Source organism: Tachypleus tridentatus, chromosome 1 (assembly GCF_004210375.1).
Source record: "Tachypleus tridentatus isolate NWPU-2018 chromosome 1, ASM421037v1, whole genome shotgun sequence".
Taxonomy (NCBI): domain Eukaryota; kingdom Metazoa; phylum Arthropoda; class Merostomata; order Xiphosura; family Limulidae; genus Tachypleus; species Tachypleus tridentatus.
In genome coordinates, this window is record NC_134825.1 from 85,699,909 (window position 1) to 85,719,368 (window position 19,460).

Consider the following 19,460-nt stretch of genomic DNA (forward strand, 5'->3'; position numbering starts at 1 on the left):
TGTGATGGCAAACAAGTACAAAGTTTGTAAGCAGAAAATATTTTCTATATTTTTTTTTTATTTGTTATTTGATATTTTAGGGTTTTGATTATTTCAATTTTCAATTATTCCAATTATTCAAGCAATCAAAATATTTGTTATGTTTATGGGCTATAAACACCAGTTTGTAGTTTTGTTTGCTTCAAGTTTGTTAAGCTTTGGTAATCAAAGCTTGGGTTTAATTCACACTGCCATGAAATTTGCTTGTATTTATTATGGTAAAGCTGCTAAGGCTATCTTGTCACAATCATTAAATTTGAACTGCTGACTAGAGGTTGGTACCCACTGCCAACTTTGTTTTTCCTAGAACTATGTACCTGAGGAGAGAGAATTGTATAGCAGCACTTTTGCCAAACAATTTTTTTGAATGACTGATCAGAGGACTGACAAATAGCTAGCAAACATTTTCTTTCAACTTTTGTTTTGTTTGTAGATACCATGATTTAAGGTACACTGTACTAATTTATTAATAAGGTCTTTGATTAATCAATCAGCAAATACCACTTGCAAGCCAGCTACAGCCAAGACCATGCATTTTCCACTTCCCAGCTCTTTATAGAACTTTTTATAGCTCTGAATAAGCCCTTCAAATGTTGTACTGTGTACCAATTTCAATTTTCTTCAGCCATTCCCAAAATCTTGCTCTTCTCATGACCAGCAATGTACAGAGTTCTTCTCCAGCATTATCAGTTCTACTTCATTTCTCATAAGGTATACTCGAACATTTGTTTATTCTAATATTTTCATGTGCAGTTTCATCTCAACATCAAGATGATAATGGTGTTTACTTCCCTGGCAAAGAAGGTGGAGGTAACTTGTTAATGATGGTGAAACTTGCAACTACACCACATCACACCCAAACTGTGACAGCTGGTATGTTCAACACAACATATTGTGATGAATCAGGAAATATAAACAAGGTCAATCAATCATGTTGTCACATCTGAAAGCAATGCCCATTTCGATCCAAAAACCCAAACTAAATTCAGTTGAATGAACCTTAAGTTACTGGTGTTTCAAACTATAATTTGAAAGTGAGAGTAATCCTTGCTTGCAGTCAAAATACAATTTTGCTCCAAATATGTTAGTTCTTTTACATAATGACCAGGAAATCCTTGTGTATTTGTTACTCGTGGCTTTTCTGTAACTTCTGGTAGAACAACTTTCTCTTCAATCATTATCATGCATGAGACACTTTCATTTTAATTTCTTTACAGGAACCTATCCTTTTTGATTTTATTGAAATTAGAACCCATTTACATTCTCACCTCACATGTACTATTTGCAGTTAATGTGAGAGTGAGTTGCCTTGACAAACCATTAATTTGGTTACATGATAAACTTCAATTTAATCACAATATATTTTGCATTAACCATACCATATGTTTCCACCATTACCAACCTTTCAAACATTAAAAATTTTCCAGTCTTAGAATTATGCATCATAAATGGATTGATCAATACATCTTGCCCTCAACTAGAGAATAGATGAGAAGCAAACATATTAAAAATGCAAGAAACTTTATAAACCAATGTTTGACAGACAGTTGTAATAACAAATATTTAATATACAGTGCAGTTTGCCAGAATAAATTAACAATTTATATAGTACATAGAATGTTAGGAGAATATCAACTATGCTTATTCAGTTATCCTTGCTTCTAGTAGCAAACTGAAAAAATAAAAATTGTGTAAACAATTCCTAATATTACAAACATTTAGCAAATTGCACTTATTCAAAATTCTGATTTATATGAAGTTTCAGTTCATTAGATTGGGTCATAAATAGCCTTGAGTATTGATAACAGAATGATGTATTGATTTTAATACAAAAACTTGAAACAAAGTGAAGTGTAAAAATGACAAATATACATCACATTCAGGCATGGTAAGTCTAGTTTATGCAAAAGCTTTGTATTGTAAATAAAGCCTGCATTACTTGCAACAATTCATGTTAGTTTTTTAATGCTAGTTAAAAGTTTTATTAATTACTTCATGTAGCAATTGACTAACATACCACTTTGTTTTTACCTTCAAATAGTTAAACTAATTCATGAAAAAAACTAAACTGGCTCTTCCATTTTGAGTAAAATCTTCACACAATAAATAAAAAATATTAAAAATTGAATACAAAATAAAAACTTACTTTGCTTATAGTTACAGGAATCATAGAAGATTCTAGTCCATTGAATTTCTGGTAATTATCTACATCATACCACACCTGAAAAGTAGTGAAATTAATATATATTTAATCTTTGTTACCTAAGTTTTTACACAGCACAAAAAACAAACCCAACAAAAACACAAATGTAATGACTGGTTAAAATTTACTCACAGTTACTACATTTACAAGATATTCACATTTAGAACTTTCTTACCATATATAAATATGGGTAATTGGATAATTTTTTTTTTTTTACATATATGATAGAACAACTGCATTATCCATATTTCTTTTTTTTGTTATTACCTACTTAACAAAACCAATGATTAGTGACGACATTCCTACATAGCAAATTCCACGGAAACAAATAACTGGTGCCATACTTTCCAAGAAGAATACTTATTACTGAAACAGTCTTGTCTCAGTTCCATTGCCACCTTGAGCACAAACAAGACAATTGACTATACAAAGCCCTGTACTGATTAATTAAAAATAGCATTTAAAATTAAAATGCAGTCTTCTTTTTATTTCCAACAAAATGTGATGTTTAACTTCTAAAAATAGCAATTACACACTTAACAGAAAAAAGCAATATCCATTAACACAATTTATTAGTGGACTGTGTGACCCAGATACTTTACTTCTTGAGGGTCATGTTTACTGAGACCAGCACTCATCAGATCTAAACAAGCATTGTTAAGATTATAAAGACTTATTGAACAATTATTTAATTTTTAGTTTACATCCTTTGGTTTAATATATTTGTTGATTTGTTTATTAAAGCCACATCTCCATTAAAATACACATATCTAGTATTAGTAATAAAATTTTGTCAATCCAAATCAAAGTAAATATTTTCTAGTCTGTATGTTAAAAAGGTGTCAAAAAAGTTCTGTAATATACACACACACACACAAAGGATACTTAGCTAAATTATTTTATTTTCTTGGGAATGTAATTAAACTTGTGTCAATTGACAAACACGCTTATCTTTTATCACATGAGATCATACAAAAATTAAAGATTTGTTTCATAGTTTTTAAAATGAATTATAATAAATGTATTAATTAAAATCTAAATTGTTTGATGTGTTGGAACCAACTTCAATAGAAATGAAAATCATTAAATGCAAAAGAGGGAGAAATAAACTTGTGAACTAGCTTGTACAAGAATCTTATATGCAGTTTAAACTTAAGAAGAATTCATCTTCTAGTAACAATACCCTACTTCATCTTAAATTTTTAGCATTTAGGTTGTACTAACTAGACAAATTCATTAAATTGATTATTACCACAAATATAAATATTTATCATGTTTGAAACTAGTAAATGAGCATTCAACATAACGTTATTATAACCAATAATGTATCAGATTGACTATTCAGAATTTATTCTTTCAAAAAATATTCAAGATAAAGTTATGAATGGCAATCATTGTGTCCTCTGCTTTTTATTTGTATATGCAATAGGATCTAATATTAACCTACAAACAAGTTTCAATAGAACCCATTTCTCCACCTAGCAGTAAATTAAAAATAAGTATGTTTTAAATACTATGCATTAACTATTATATCATCTTTGAACCTGCAAACATAAGAGCACAAGTGACTTACCAATAGCATAAGAAGTTTAAATTTAATTTCAAGATTTGAATAAATTCAGAAGAGTAAATTTTTTTTTCTGTTTTAATATGAATATTAAGGCACATCCAACAAAGCAAAATGAGACAAAGTTAAGATACCTTATTTTTTTAGGGTGCATAAGACAATACTTTTATTTCTAAAACAATGCCTGATTTGATCCATCATCTTATACAAAGGTTCAAAGATCAAAACCAGAGTTCCAGCATGAACTCTCTGGTTAATAGCATATTTAACCAGAACTATGTTGTTTCTTTTATTCTGGCTGGCTTTTTTGAGCAAGTGCATTGACATCATACCACCTACTGCAATACAATAAGATATTTATAACTATCATTTGTCTCAATTATTTATGACTAGAAGTTATTTATCTCACATGCTAGTTGCATTAAAATATATTAATTTCATCTCTTACACTAAAATATTGCTAATATATAAAAAGTTTCTGTTTGGTACTCTAATTTTGTAAACATGTTTTCTAAAGTATATTGATATATCTTGAGGTTAAGAGTTCATTGTCATTGAAAACTAGTTCAACTTTGAAACTTTGTAAAGTTGTTTATTACATACTTCTGACTTAAGTTATGCTACATTGAGCTGTTTGTAGCATTTGAAGAGCACAAATAAAACACCACACTTGTTCTTGCACTGATTACCCCAGAGCACAGGTTAGTTTAATAACTTCTAAGACTTTCTTTAAAAAATAACATCCTAGACTTGTTTGACAATAAAGACTGTCTTACACCCAAACTTCAAATAAATAGTTAATTTGCTAAAATAAATCCAGGGTTGTCTTACATGTGGAATCATCTTATACACCAAATATAGCATGAAGGTTACCTGATTTTCTCCTGGGAAATAAACCTCTACATTTGTTGCTTTAGATTCCATGACAGGATGTACCAAAATAGAAGAACCTAAACAAGATTGAAGACACTTATTTACAGTTATGATAGAGAGCTTGAATGGAAATGTAAATTAAACTTTGAAATAAATTATAAGTTAAATTATGAAAAGTGAAAAAGTAATTTTCCATCTAGGTATGATAGTTTGGTATCTTTAACCTTGTTTGCTTACAATTCATAAATAGTGGGAAAAAATATTTATCAAATATGCATCAGAAATCAGTTACATTAAAGTAATAAAACTTAAATCTGTTGTTCAGCCAATTAGATTGGGAAACAGTTTCTACTAATAAAATTTAATAATATGTTTCAAAAGTCTACCAACAAGTTAACCCAAAAAAAACATGCTACACAAATGCAACTAGTTATGAGGTAAAAGGTCAAGCCTTGGGAAGTGAAGAGCAACACTTACAATATACAACTCAAATACTGAAACAAAAAAGTGAAAGGGGGTATATTTTAATAACACTTCTGCACTGGAGTCACAGAAGAGAGAAGTAATGCTTAGCGAGGGAAGGTGGTTTAATATAAAACTACTACTGAAGCAAGATAGGAAGCTAAGGGCATCATTTACAAATGGAGGATTAGTCCCACTTCATTTAACTAACAGAATAACTATTAAAAACGTCAATACTTACATTTTCACATCCTGGAATACACATTACTTAATCTTGGTTTTGCTAGTGAGTTTCCTTGAGACAGTTAAATTATTTGGTATAACTTAAATTTTAGTGTTGGATCATATTAACAATGAAAGTTTTTATAACAGGTCATTTTAAACGATAGAGTAATTTTACATGCTGAATTTCATTTTCAAGATCTGAAGTCATATTACTTATAAAAATATGCAAGAAAAAAAAAAAAGACTACCAATCATGTATTCATTATCCATATCAAATGTTTTTTGATCTGATGGAAATTCCATCCACAAAGGTCGCATTGGGGCATTCCATTTTGTTCATTTTCCATAAACAAGGTGTACCAGTAAGGGAGAAGAGAGTAGCGTTTTTGAATTGCTGAACGGATTAACTGTTTTGTTTCTGCATCAAACAGCCAAGGTTCTCTTCGTTTCGTTTCTAAATGTGAGTGAGCCCGGAAAAATGGTTGAAAAGCTCCAGCCTGTAATGCCAAATGATTTTGGATAACTCATCTTGTAGATAAAACAATATATACAACATTGCTTCAAAGCATAAAATGAAAAATAACTTCAGAATCATTTTGGCAATAAAATTAAAATACCAGTATTTTTAAAAAAATGTTATAAAATAAGAAGATTCACCTGTGACAAAATGGCGTTACCAAAACAACAGTTTACTGAACTTGTTTTTCTAAAGTTGACCATCCTTCTATAAAATATTTAACCTATTCAGTCTTGAGACATGAAAAATTCTGAAATCCTGTTAATTACCTGGATAAAAGTGACTGAATAATAATATTAAAACATGGTTGATGTTATTAGTCATATACAAAACTTAAAAAATGCCCTGCATAGTAATGTTGGGAACAATATTAGTAATGCATTTCATAAAACAAGAATTAAACTAAATGATGTACAATGGTGATAGTATTCACTACAAAAAATTCAGTAACTTGTATTTTAATAGTAGAAACAGTAGCAGTGTGCGTGCGTACGTGCATGCATTTAAATTGGTAACATCTGCCTGGTGTCACAAATGTTGTCTTCTATTTAAATCTTGTCTTCATCAGAATCTGCCAATAACCTTTATTAAGTTCTATTTCTGAAAACAACTTTTGCTATGACAGCCTCTTGGCTGCCCATAAATTCAGATTTGAAATTTGCCATGAGACTGATTCCAGAAGTCTATACAGAAGTAGTCTGATCCATCCCCCTACTTTACAATTACAACTAGTGAACACTAGGCTTAATGATGCCACTTCCAACATTACCTGGACATTCTGCTGCATAATATCACTCACTTCATAAGGTATCTGATAGGGTTTCACTTGGGACTACTGGTTAAGGTCTTGATCTTGTGCTGTATAAGGTCAGTCTTTCTTGATCTATCTGTAAAGATATCTGCATACTGGCACAGTAGGTATTTTTCTGTTTGCCAGTCAGTTCTTCACTGATGTTGAAATCTTTGTATGTCTCATCAACATCCAATGGTCTGAGGTCTAGTGAGTTCTCATCTTCTAAGATAAAGTCACTGTCTTGTTGTTCTTTTTCTGGCATCTATGACAGCTATGTCACCTGCAACATCCATTTTTGTACCAACAGTGTATCCATTAGGTCTTCCCTCCCAAAACACTTGAACAGATTAGCATGGTAGATCTTGGTTTACCCATTCTCATTCACCTTGTTGTCCATTTTTCTGAGTAATTTATTTCAAAAGGCCCCTTCCACTGCAGGGTAAGTTTTTTGTGGGCTGCAGGCAGAAGGACTAAGATCTTCTGTTTGATCCTGAAACATCAATCCTTGACCTTCTTGTCAAAGATGCTTTTGACTGCCTTGAGCTTCATACAAGCTCTGTTGAGAAAGTTAAGTTTCCTCTTGTCAGTTTTTGAGACTAACACATACTGATACAGGTTCCTTACTTTTCATTCTTCCCCCCATCCATGGTTCTTTCAATATTTAAATTGAACCTTGTACTGTTCTTCCATTCAGTAACTCAAAGGTGGAAATCCTGTACTTGCTTATAGGATATCTCAAGCAAATAATACTGTCTGCAAGTACCTGTTACCTTCACATAGTGTGTTCTTTATCATGCTCTTTAAAACTCCAAAACTCCAATCTATATTGTGCAGGGTGGTAAGAAGCAGCCAAGCACTCATGAGTTTCCATACTTCCTTTATCATTTCTCAAGTAAACTGGGTCCCTCTGTCACTTTGGATTTCTCTAGGAAATCATCCTACTCTGCAAAATATCTCCAGGAGGAATACTGCTGATCTCTGTCTTTGCCATTGTTGTGGCTTCCAGATAATGTGTCTGTCAGGAACTAACTTTCTGGGTAGTAATGAAGTAAGTGTGTTGTTATTGGGTTTAGAATTCTTATAGTAGATGTCTGACTTGTTGGCAATAAACTCATAAATCAACAAACAGCACCCACTCTACTTGTTTTCAAAACAACATACATATTCAAAACTAGTTAAATGTATCTGCTACAACTTCTTTACATTGTAGAGATTATAGATGAAAAATGAAAACTACATAGTTCTCTCCTTCCTGTTGAAACTTCACACAGGCATATTCAATTATTTCAGAATTTAAGTTAAGTTGAATTACCTTTGTGTTTCTGTCACACTAGCATTTCATGTATAACACTATGCAACAAATGTTTTTACTTTTTCTTGTTCCTGGAAGAAGTGTTATTTCCCAATTGCTTATGCCTAAAATAAATGGAAAAGACCTATTTTTCTCTTCAAACATTGCTTTTGTGACCTCGGTAATAAAATTTTCAAATTTACCCATTTTCTAGAACATTCCAGGTGGATTCAGTACTGAGAAGCTGGATAGAGAATTTTCTCGAACGTAAAAGAATTTAAGAACTCTAGAATGTTGTAAAACTTATGAGAATTTTTAAAAACCTTTTATAATTTTCTAGAACTTTCCATAGTAATACACACACACACACACACAGGGGCTTACCACTCACCAGATGCATTCTGCTATGTATGTAGCCAATTTATCAAGACAAAAGCAAAAAGGTACTCTGACAGCATCTGCCTTGAAGCATGATGAGTATGACTGGGAGGTTATTTTTGCCTTTGGAACAGCAGGGACACAACAGCATACTACAACAGGAAGCACTGACCACAACAGACCTAGTTCTCTGTGGGGAGGCACAATGTCAAGTGTGAGCCATTAGTGGGCCTCCAGAAGGTGTTGTTCTCACCATTGCACATAAAATTGGGTTTTATAAAACAATTTGTCACAGCTCTTGATACGGAGTCTGCAACCTTCAAGTACCTTCAAGACTTCTTCCCTTAGCTGTCTGAGGCAAAGATCAAAGCTGGTGTCTTTGTTAGACCAAAAATAAAGGAGATCCTGGAGTGCAGAAAATTCCTAAAGAAGCTTAGTTGGAAGGAAGAAAAACCTTGGGGCAGCTTTGTTGCAGTGTTTTGGGGTTTCTTGAGCAATCACAAGGCCATAAAGTACATGAAACTGGCTAAGGATCTGGTGAAGAACTACAGCAAAATGGGCTGTAGGATGTCCCTGAAAGTCCATATCCTTGACACTCATCTTGATTAATTCAAGGAGGACATGGGAGCATACTCAGAGGAGTCAGACGAATGCTTCCATTAAAATACACTGGACTTTGAACACTGCTACCAAGGAGCATATAATGAAAACATGATGGGAGACTATATTTGGGGGCTTATACATGAAATTGATTTACATTATAATCACAAATCTTAAAACTATTCATTCTAAATATTTGTGTATAACTTCAGTATAAATACATGTAAATCTTGATTTATCTGTTATTTTATTCAGACCTTATATAACTGAAAATGTGCAAATTTGCCCGTTTTGATATATAAAATAGGTTAATTTCTGAATTTCATTGTCCAGGTCACAAGCAAAGTTTAAAGGGAATAATGGCCACTTCCTGTATTTTTACAATATAAGCAATTAAGAAATAACACATACTATGTGGAACAAAATTTGTGTTACATAGTGTAATTCACTTACAATTGTGGTAAGTGTTAATAGTCATGTACTACTCTTCCAGTAGTTATACAGCTCTCATACTTTAGATATCTGTTCCTTTTGTAAAAGTGCACTCAGGCCAGTTCAATTACTTTAAAACTTACCTTGATGAAACAACCTATACTTGTCTCTCTTAGAACTATTAGTTGTCCTCTAACACATTAAAGGTTAGGCCCATCACTTCTATGACAATAAACTTCACTTCACACTTTTATTTAAATACAACTTTTTTCTGCTATTGCCTTTTTGTCTTTTCTCCCTCATTTCACACTATTTACATGTTTATTACTTAATCGTAGGTTTGCTATATATTCAACAAGTTACAAGTACAACTTCCAATAATCATTTGCTTTTAACTCTTATAATACAAAAAAAATTCATTCACAAAATAAATTTAATTGATAATATCTAAAGTTTCATGTCAGGAAGGTGTCAAATAGCTACAGATAGTCCTTGTCAGAAACAGGTGCTAGTATTTTAATCAAATTCACATCTATTGATCTAAATGGCTCTTCTATGAGAGGCACCTCCATCAATGACAACTTGGCTACCTTCCCTCAGTCTTGTCCTTTGACAGATGTTACATAACCTGCAGAATCTATTCACACCTCCAACGACTCCCAGCAATTGCTATATGGAAGTTACTGGTAATTCTGTTTGCCACCTTCTTTGTTCCCAGGTGTTTTCCCACAATTAATTCATGAGCCAACTTCATTACTTGAGTCCAGTATTTTGTTGATACTATGATCTATTTAACTTCCCTGGTATAACTGCCTTGATATATCTGGTGTTGCACTTCCCTCCAGTTCTCTACAAGTACCTTTCCTCTTTGTCTTGTGCTCAACCTTCTCCTGAGCATTGTCCCAAAGTTTCTGGAATAAACTGTATTTCTTAAGCTCTTCCTTCAGTTCCTGCAAACCTATGTTTGAGATTACCTTTTGACACTTGCAGGGGCTGGATGTCTTGAGCTCTCATGATGACTGGAGATGTTTCAATCTTCTCTGTATGCAGTTCCTCCAAATTTTACTACCTGGTACATTTCCAATCACCAAGTTATATATTGGTGTCTTCATACATTCTTCAAGGTCTGTATAATATGAAGTATCCACCTTTATCTTTGCAAAGGGAAATTTCCTTGCTGTCCTATCAATTAGCACACAAAGATGTACTTTGCCTGTCTTAGATACTAGCCTGGTTCTTACTGCTGCATTACTGGACCCTGTAATTTTGTATCCTCTCGATTTTTGTCACATGCTCCGATCACTATCTGGCACTGTTAATCAATTTGCTAATTTAAGCCAACCATTATTCATGCAGTGATATATTATGAACATGTCACTTCTTTGTGATGAATCTAATGTGTTTTCTTGATCTGGTTCTTCTGACAGTAGCATACATGGTGCCAGTCACTTTTTTTCTAATCAGTACTGTCTCTAAAAATAGTTTCACCTGCTTTATATTGAGATTCAGTACTGTCTCTGTAAATAGCTTCACCTTCTTTATGTTGAGATTTCTGCTGTTATTAGCTAGTAACAGATTTGCATTCCTTTTCAACGTGTCCCATTTTATAACAAACAGCATTGCTTCTTTTTGTTTATTAATCTCCTGTCACCTTTAGAAGATTCCTACTTCTGATCAGCCATCACTGGTTTTATGGACTTGTTATGTATACTCCATGAGCTTCCATGTACTATTCTGCCAGCTTGATAATTTCTTCATCTTTTGATGCCCTCTCCTTCAGAAACAGTGGCATGTCAATCGAACACATGATCACAAACTGTTCTCATATCAGTAGATCTGTCAGTCCCTCAAAACTATTTTCAGCCTTGGCCATGTTAGTTCATCTGCTAAAGTACTGCTGTAGATATTCCACAAAGTTAAATATAGTTTCTTCAGTTTCAGGTTTGACTTTTGAACTTTCACTGAAAACACTTTTCAGCAAAGCCAATTTTAATTTGACATAGTACACAGCATCTTCTGATGTCATGCCTGCATATAATAGTAGGCTTTTACCTGTGAGAAGTGAGGCAGTTGCCTTTGTTCCAGTTCTGAATTTGACGAGTCTTTCATATTGCTCTAGGAAACCATCTATGTCATCTTTTTGTTCATCAAATTTGGGGAGCCTGGGTCAGATGAACAAGCTTTGCAGATTCAATTTGTGATCTTATTCTATATCCAGTCTTTTCTCCATTCAATCTTACTTCCCATCTCTCTTTGGTTCTTGTTGTTCTTTAAGAAACTCATGTTGTTCACTGTCTTTTAATAAGAGAGTCCCCTCTTTCTAACCATTTATCAAAATTTGACATGGTAGGATAACACGATTGTAATTTTCACATTATTTGCACTACCTGCTACAGTTTTGCATACACAAGCCCTACATATTTATGCTACTGCTCACATTTTCTTCTACCACTGTATAAGCTTGACTGGTCTGCCAAATGTTAGACACTTTTTAGCAGTATGCACAGTAAACATATGGATGTGCTAGTCTAAGGATTCTTCTATAGTAAGTGCCTGACTTGTTGACAATAAATTTCACAATAAATGAACAGCATGTAATTTAATATATACACTATCAAAATAAGTTAAACATATTTACAAAATTATTTATGCTCTGGAAATCAATTGTATCTTAAACACTATACAGTTCTCTTCCTGTCAGAAGTCCACTTAGGCCAATTCAATTGCTTTAGAATTCAGTTGTTTTCTAACTTTCTCTAACCAAAATTCTCTTTCACCTGAATTTATTTTTACCCTGTTTTCACTTCTCTGGTTACAGTTGTTTATACATCTACACTTAGGAGTTCTAAACATTTTTCCATAGCCTCAACTTCAATGAATTATAAACACAAAATAAATAATACCACCTACATTAAAAAAGTATTTTATATGACAATGTATTTGTAATTTCTAAGACATTTCTATCAGAAAAGTTAGCCTAACATCCATGTTTAAATGCTGTAAAGGTTATATTTACAACCTAATAACAGTCTAAAGGAATTTTTCTATTTAATGTTATTAATCGACTTACCTGGTACCATCTCACTAACAGCTCAATATCAGGGTTCATAAAAAATCCTCCAACATCAGCCCCACAGAATGTGATTCCCGAGATACTCATGGATAGGAGCATTGGGACAGTGATTCGAAGATGATCCCAATCAGCAGTATTGTCTCCCGTCCACACTGCACCTATCATGTACAAACAGGCAACTTGATGGCTGCTTGACAATACATACAACACACTAAATAATGATTCCTGTGTATCTCCAGTTTTGCAGCTGCATTTCATAATTAGTAACAGTCTAAAACAAAGGTATATCAACATGTATTCATCTTGTATGTTTAAATTTTTCATGAAAAGATACACTGTGGCTATCCATATACAGTTATCCCTAATTTCAAACAAACGTACTAAAGGCTACAACCAACTACTAAGCTATTCTGATTAAATAATGGGTCTGAATCATAAGTTCTATAGAACACCCACAGCCCCAAAGTGTAGGTTAAATTTTAGCAGAACACTTCCTGTATGATGAAGCCTTGGATATGTCCAGTCTAATCATTAAACCACATATAGCCCTCACTTTAATCAATCATCTAAAGTGTTTTGGCATAGACATCTCAAAAAGGCCTTCTCTATTATGATCATGTTTCTGTTGTTATTTGAGCATAATAAATTGATCTTAGTGTTACATTTTTTTTTAACTTGGCAACCTGTATAGGACCAATTACAAAGAGTGTAGAAATAAAAATTTTCCCCACTCAAGTTTTTATGACTACATATTGGCTAATATGAGAATTGTATACTTCCACATGCATTATTTATAGTTAAAAAATGAAGTCATAAACAATTATTAAATAAAACTGGCTAGGGGCAATGATATAAAATAAAGAAAAATATTTTAGCTTTAACTAAGAGTTTAAGATTTAATATAAAGTGTTAATGGAATTTAAATACTAAGTCTTCACAAGTATGCTCTTGCTTGCCAAGCTGTTGGTTCTTCTTAATGAGTTAATTTAACTAAAATTAAAAATAAACAGTTAGTGTTAAAATAATGCATTATGAATCCTTACCCTACCTGCTTTAACTCAAGATTAATAGAAAAAATTACACTTCAACAGCTTAATATGATTCACACCATAGCTGTTGTTTTACATAATTTTATAATTTAAATAATTTTCTAAAAACTACTACTATCTTTTATATCCCAGCCAGCCTGATAAGCCCTGATATTGGTCAAAAAGCCTCACCACTACTAGATATAGCAGATAGTGTAGTTTGCATACTTATATATTCTGCTTTACTTTCACCTTAAGTTCTTAGAATTGATATTGCAAGTAAACTGGTAAGCTCTTTTCATTTTACATTTATAAATCTAAGACCAATATTAAACTGTCATGTCTAAATTCCACAATCAAGAGACACCTCACAAATCTAAGAACTCATTGTGGCATATGAAAACTGTCACTGAGGATGTCAAGTCCACACTTGTTACATTAAATTGTGGATGCAATATCCATTTACTAGAGTTACAATACTATGGGTGCCATGGCTACAGTTAGCAGAGTTCAGAAGATGTGGCTATTCCTATATATTTCTATGTCATTCATAATTTGTTTTTGTACACATTATAGTCTACCTATTTCAGAAAAAGTAAAGAAATTAACACCAAGTTTTTAGTAGAGGAGAACAGATTATCTTACCATATCTTTGTGACCCTACATAAAAGGCACGAGAAAGCAGAAATGACCGCAGATGACCATTTGACCTCTGTAAATGCCCCTTGTAAGTTGACATTGTCTGCAAAAGAAGATAAGGTTTTTCTTCACAAAATAATTTGTATTCTTCAACAAAGCATAAATTTTTAATTCAATTCTTAAGGAAATGTTTATCAAATTTCCCAACTTAAAAGGTATATAGCAAGAACAATTGTGGTATTTTGAGATATTGTTATCCTATTCAGGTGAAAACAGTAACTGCAATAAGCTAAGGGAAAGTTCAGATGTGTAATACAAGAGTAAATAAGAATTTTCCAACTGAGGCAAATACAGTAACCAAATAATATAAAATGCAGTAAGTTGTGATATTTATTGTACAATGTAAACCAAAGCTAATGAGAGTACAGCAAATCAGAAAATGCACTTTTCTCACCCAGAAGGCTGGTCAAAATCTGAAGACAATTTGAACTGTGCATAGTTCTGAAGAAATTCTTATAAGATGGGAAAGAATATAACTGTACAAAATACAATAGGTTCAATCTTTCACAGTACATGGAATACTCAAGTTACTCATGGCCATCCCAATAGAAAAATTCCTCTGAATTTATTGCAGCATGACTACAATATACATCTAGTAAGTTTGTTAAACAGAATTGGTTTCAATAATTTATAAGCTATCTTTTAAGTCTGACCTATCCACTTATTGAAGGCACTCAACAGTTTTTACTGGAAATTATATATTAAGGGCATGAAGTGAATAAAAAGCAACAAAAAACAAATCTACAAACTGAAATATTGTGTCCTGTTCTATTGAAATTCAACATATTTTATTTTTATTTCTGAGTTTCTCTTTTAGTAGTTCTATAAATACCCATTTTCTTTTTATTAAATACTGTGCCTTAGAAAACCAGAGATCATAAAATTAATGTTTTTTGCTTTGTCTTCTAATTTCTCACAAAATTAGTTATTGTTGACAAGAAAATATGTTATTACAAATTGTAAGTTGATTCAGCAAGTTGAAAATGAAGTTTAAAAACAAACATTAAAAACATGGTAATACCATAAAAGATTTAATTATGGATGTTTCAATTTCTTCAAATTACATCATCAGTGGTGAAACTTCAAAATGTTTACAATATTCTAACTACAAAAAAGAACATTAGCTGTCTTTAATAGAGAGTTCACAATCTGTGGTTCTGGAGTCAAGAATTTTAGTTTTCTCAAAGATAGGGGTGGTTGTTATTCTTACTGTGCAATTAGATCAGGACTTGAGTGGATTAGTTAACTTATATCCATTTCTAGCTGAAACTCATATGCTTGTATGCACATATTTGTAGGTGTAGTTTCAGCAATACAAGCAGCTTTACAGCTTCCATAATTCTATTTATATTCACCCAATGTGCACAAAAATGGGTAATGGCTTTAGTCTTAAACATTAGTTCTAAATGTTTATAGCTTCATTTGTGGGTAATATGTTATGATTATTGTTTGAATTTAGGACAAGTTTAAAACTTTGTTTGCCAATGAAAGAAGTGACAAGAACTAGTGTGTTATTTGAGACAGTACAACTTTTTGGCAGGTTTTATTGTGTTAATTTGTGTGATAGCATGTATGAAATTAAAGGGATAACCGTTACTTTGTAATATGTTATGAATTTCTGAAATTTCAGAATGAAGACAGAAGTAGTTAGAACAAATAATAAACATGTTTAGAAGATTTAGAACAAGATTATATTTGAAGAAGACTGGTGTAAAACTGTCAAAATGAATATAAACACCAATGATTTTTTTCTCATATGATAAACAGGTGGAGCAAAGGTTGTTTATTTTGTTTAACTGGATGTCTGAAAACAGTTATTTTCTTCCATCTCACACGTAAAATTTATATACATTTATTTAGGTATTTAAAAACTTCTTATAGTGATTAATGTTGTAAAAGAGAAGAAAAGTATCATCAATATATCTTCTATATGATACTGCTTTGTAATAAAGGGGACAATTATGCAGCTATTGATGAAAAAAAAATGTATGGGTTGGATGCAGAGGGGATTCAATTGCCACACATTTAGAAGCTCTTTGAAATATTGTCTTGTTGGTAAAGTTAGAGTGCACATCATTTTTGTTTGGGATTAATTGTTTAATAGTTAATTTTAGTGGAATAATAGTGACTAAGGACTGAATATCTAACTACACAAGACGATGGAAGTGACCTGTAGGATAAAGTTGTCATTACTTCTCCAAAATGAAAGATATTTTATACGACAGAACAAAGTTTAAACCTACTGGTATCTTACCATGAGTATTCCATACATGTTGTGTAAATCACGATGTTCCCAGCCTCCATAATGTTTGGCATCTTTATGCATGGTAATTTCTGGACCATTGAATACAGAAGGTTCATTCATATCATTCCAGGTAAAAAGCTGAAGAGTTGATCCCTTGTAGTGGTCAAGCCCAAATTTGCTGGCCCACCAATCACGAACCTCTGGATTTACAAAGTCTAGATAACCAGATGATCCAGGCCAACACCAACCATCATAATCATGTCCATCTTTATTTTTGACATAGTAACCCTTACTTGTTGCTTCACTGTGGATATGGTAACCACTGTCTCGCTTAATATGAGGATCAATAATTGTAACCATTTTACGACCTTTAGCAGTAATGTTATTAATCATTTCTTCAGGGTTTGGAAATTTATGGGTGTCCCATGTGAAGTATCTAAATACATAATTACAAAAATCTCAAAATTATTTATCTTTTTTTGCAGAGAATGTTTTTACTATAATAACAATATTAAAATAACTACAGATGTATTTCAAATTTATAGTTTAATAAAGATTACCCTATGAGAAAAGCTTTACATAAGTAATTTCAATGTACTTTAACACTTGCACCAAATAGGTCAAGCTGGATATCACAATGTATCTCAAGACTGCTGGTATGAGTACCAAATATATTAAAATAAAGTAGAGAACAATGTTTTGACCTTCTTAAGTCCTCTTCAGGTTAACAAACACAGAGGATGTCACAATCTTGTAAAATTACACTCAAAGCCTAAACTACTCTATTGTCAATGTATACAAATAAACTTGGCCTCAAAATGTAGCTAATAAATCAAATTTTAATACAAGTTTTAAGCTTTTAATTTTATAAATAAATATTAAAAACTTCTTCAGCCTCTCTTAGCACAAAAATTGTGACATTTACTCTCTAGTTCTTCCCTCTAATTACAACCCCCTCAAAAATGTATTTAATTTGATGTAAATTACTCATTGTAAGAGTTATTGCCAAGGAAAAGTATAATTTACAGCCTTCAATCTTATTTGGTTACAGAGCCATAAACTAAGTCTTCAGAGCCTTCTTGCAACACCCTTTTTCACAAATTACCAATAGTTATCTATGATGTTTAACACTATTATTTATAACCAATAGAAAACCAAAGTTCAATCTATCAAATGACTAATGTTAGTTTCTGCACAGAGGATTGGCTATTTCACTTTCAGTTTACACTATTCTCACAGAAAGTACATCAAAGGGCTCAGCTAAATATCTTAATGGTTTCTCTTCAAAATAGTTAGATTGATAGAAAAATTATATTTGTAAGACATTTTCTGCTTTTTTCTATGTTATTATTATGTGTTCTTAGGTTCAGCATTTAATTAAATAAAACATTATTCAGTGTAGTAGCACTATATGGTATAAGAGTAGGTTTACCATTTCACTGACAGTCAACAGTAAAGAAAAAGAAGGCCCAAGTATATATTTTTTTTCATGCATATTATTTATTATTATGAAGTGCAACAATTATGAACTTATTAGATTAGATATAGTTAGATTAGGCAAAATAAATAATATTAATAAAATTTCTTTGAGGTATGCTCAGAAGTAGCTCATATGTTACATAACTCCATAAAGTAACATGAACTGTGTTTGCTGAGATGTATATGGTTACAAGTTTTAAGCTACTGATGACTAAATTTTGGTTTCCTGTTATACTCAGCAGTCACTCCAGTGGAAATAAAAGGGTTAGTTTAGATTTTTTTCTAATTTTTCTGTTATGGTGGTCATGAAATAATTTAAATCAAACCAAACAGTTTATAATACAAAAAATAAAAAAATATACAAGGTTTTACAAGTTCTGCAAATGGGATTTGAAAATTTTCAGATGAAGGAAAAGTAGTTTCAGTATTAACATGAAAATCACTTTGCACTTGGAGCAGTCAACACTGATACCATATAATTATAAACAAAGTTTTAGTTTTTGAAAATACTTAATTCTGATTTATTTGTCTTAGAGAAGACTTAATCCTTACTGAAAGCTTGCAACAAAAGCTTATTACAAAAAGGATCAGAGGGCAATTAAAATTTATAATTATACAAACTTTCAAATATTTCTTTAAAATTAGAACATGTCCTAGAATAGCTTTCTCTTTGTAGGCATTACTTTGCATTAAACTAACAGTTACAATATTGTACAATATGACAAAAACTCACTTTTTCCCATCTGTATGTTCAATATCTAACCAAATTACATCATAGGGTATGTCATGATCATCAAAATTAGCATCAACGTTTCTGACATCTTCCTGGTCATTATAATTCCAACGACATTGGTGATAAGCAATGGAAAAGTACTACAGAAAAACAAGACAGATTTTAGTACATAAAACATGATACAAACTACTGTTAAACTTAATTGGAAATAAAATTATGGGACACAACAAAAATATTGTACCTCAAACAGATCATCTTGTTGACACCAGACTACTTCCTTTTAGAAATAAATATTTTTCTCAGTCTAGCACATCTGTTGATTGTATAAATGGAATGTTTAAAACTGTGTTTAAAAAATCCTGTAGCATATATGGGAACAATATTAAAAAAGAAAAGAAAACTTATTACTTTGAACAGCTTCCTACGACTCACTCCTATATCTGGTCTGTGATTACGGGGATGATGTTTCATACTCTGATGATTTCAGAAGAGTCCAAAATTACACAATAACCAGGGATAGTCTGTAGGAAGCTAATCAAAATCTACACAAAATGTCTGAAACTTTCTTTAAAAGGAAAACATTTTTCATTTATCATCTGTTAGCTTGCATCAGATAAAACATTTAAAAACAAACAACTGAAGTCACGGCATTCCAACATCTGTAAATATGAAATCAAAAGATACTAGCTACAAGAAAGTAACTGTAATCATAGCTTGAATAAATCAATTTAAAATATGAAGTGATTTTTCCAAAGTGTTTACATTTTCTTTCTGAACTTACAATAGTTATTTTGTTTTCACTGTCTCTCACTAGTTCATATGC

At 31.9% G+C, this 19,460-nt stretch overlaps 1 protein-coding gene across 1 annotated transcript in view; it reads right to left on the bottom strand.

The window, feature by feature from the left end:
- The window catches only part of LOC143254350 (neutral alpha-glucosidase AB-like), a 60,655-nt gene that overhangs the window by 13,608 nt on the left and 27,587 nt on the right, over nt 1-19,460 (bottom strand). Inside the window, 8 exon segments of the mRNA XM_076509406.1 lie at nt 2,186-2,260; nt 4,683-4,759; nt 5,618-5,695; nt 5,698-5,866; nt 12,451-12,611; nt 14,127-14,223; nt 16,435-16,861; nt 18,638-18,777. Of these exon segments, the coding sequence (XP_076365521.1) occupies nt 2,186-2,260; nt 4,683-4,759; nt 5,618-5,695; nt 5,698-5,866; nt 12,451-12,611; nt 14,127-14,223; nt 16,435-16,861; nt 18,638-18,777 (1,224 nt within the window).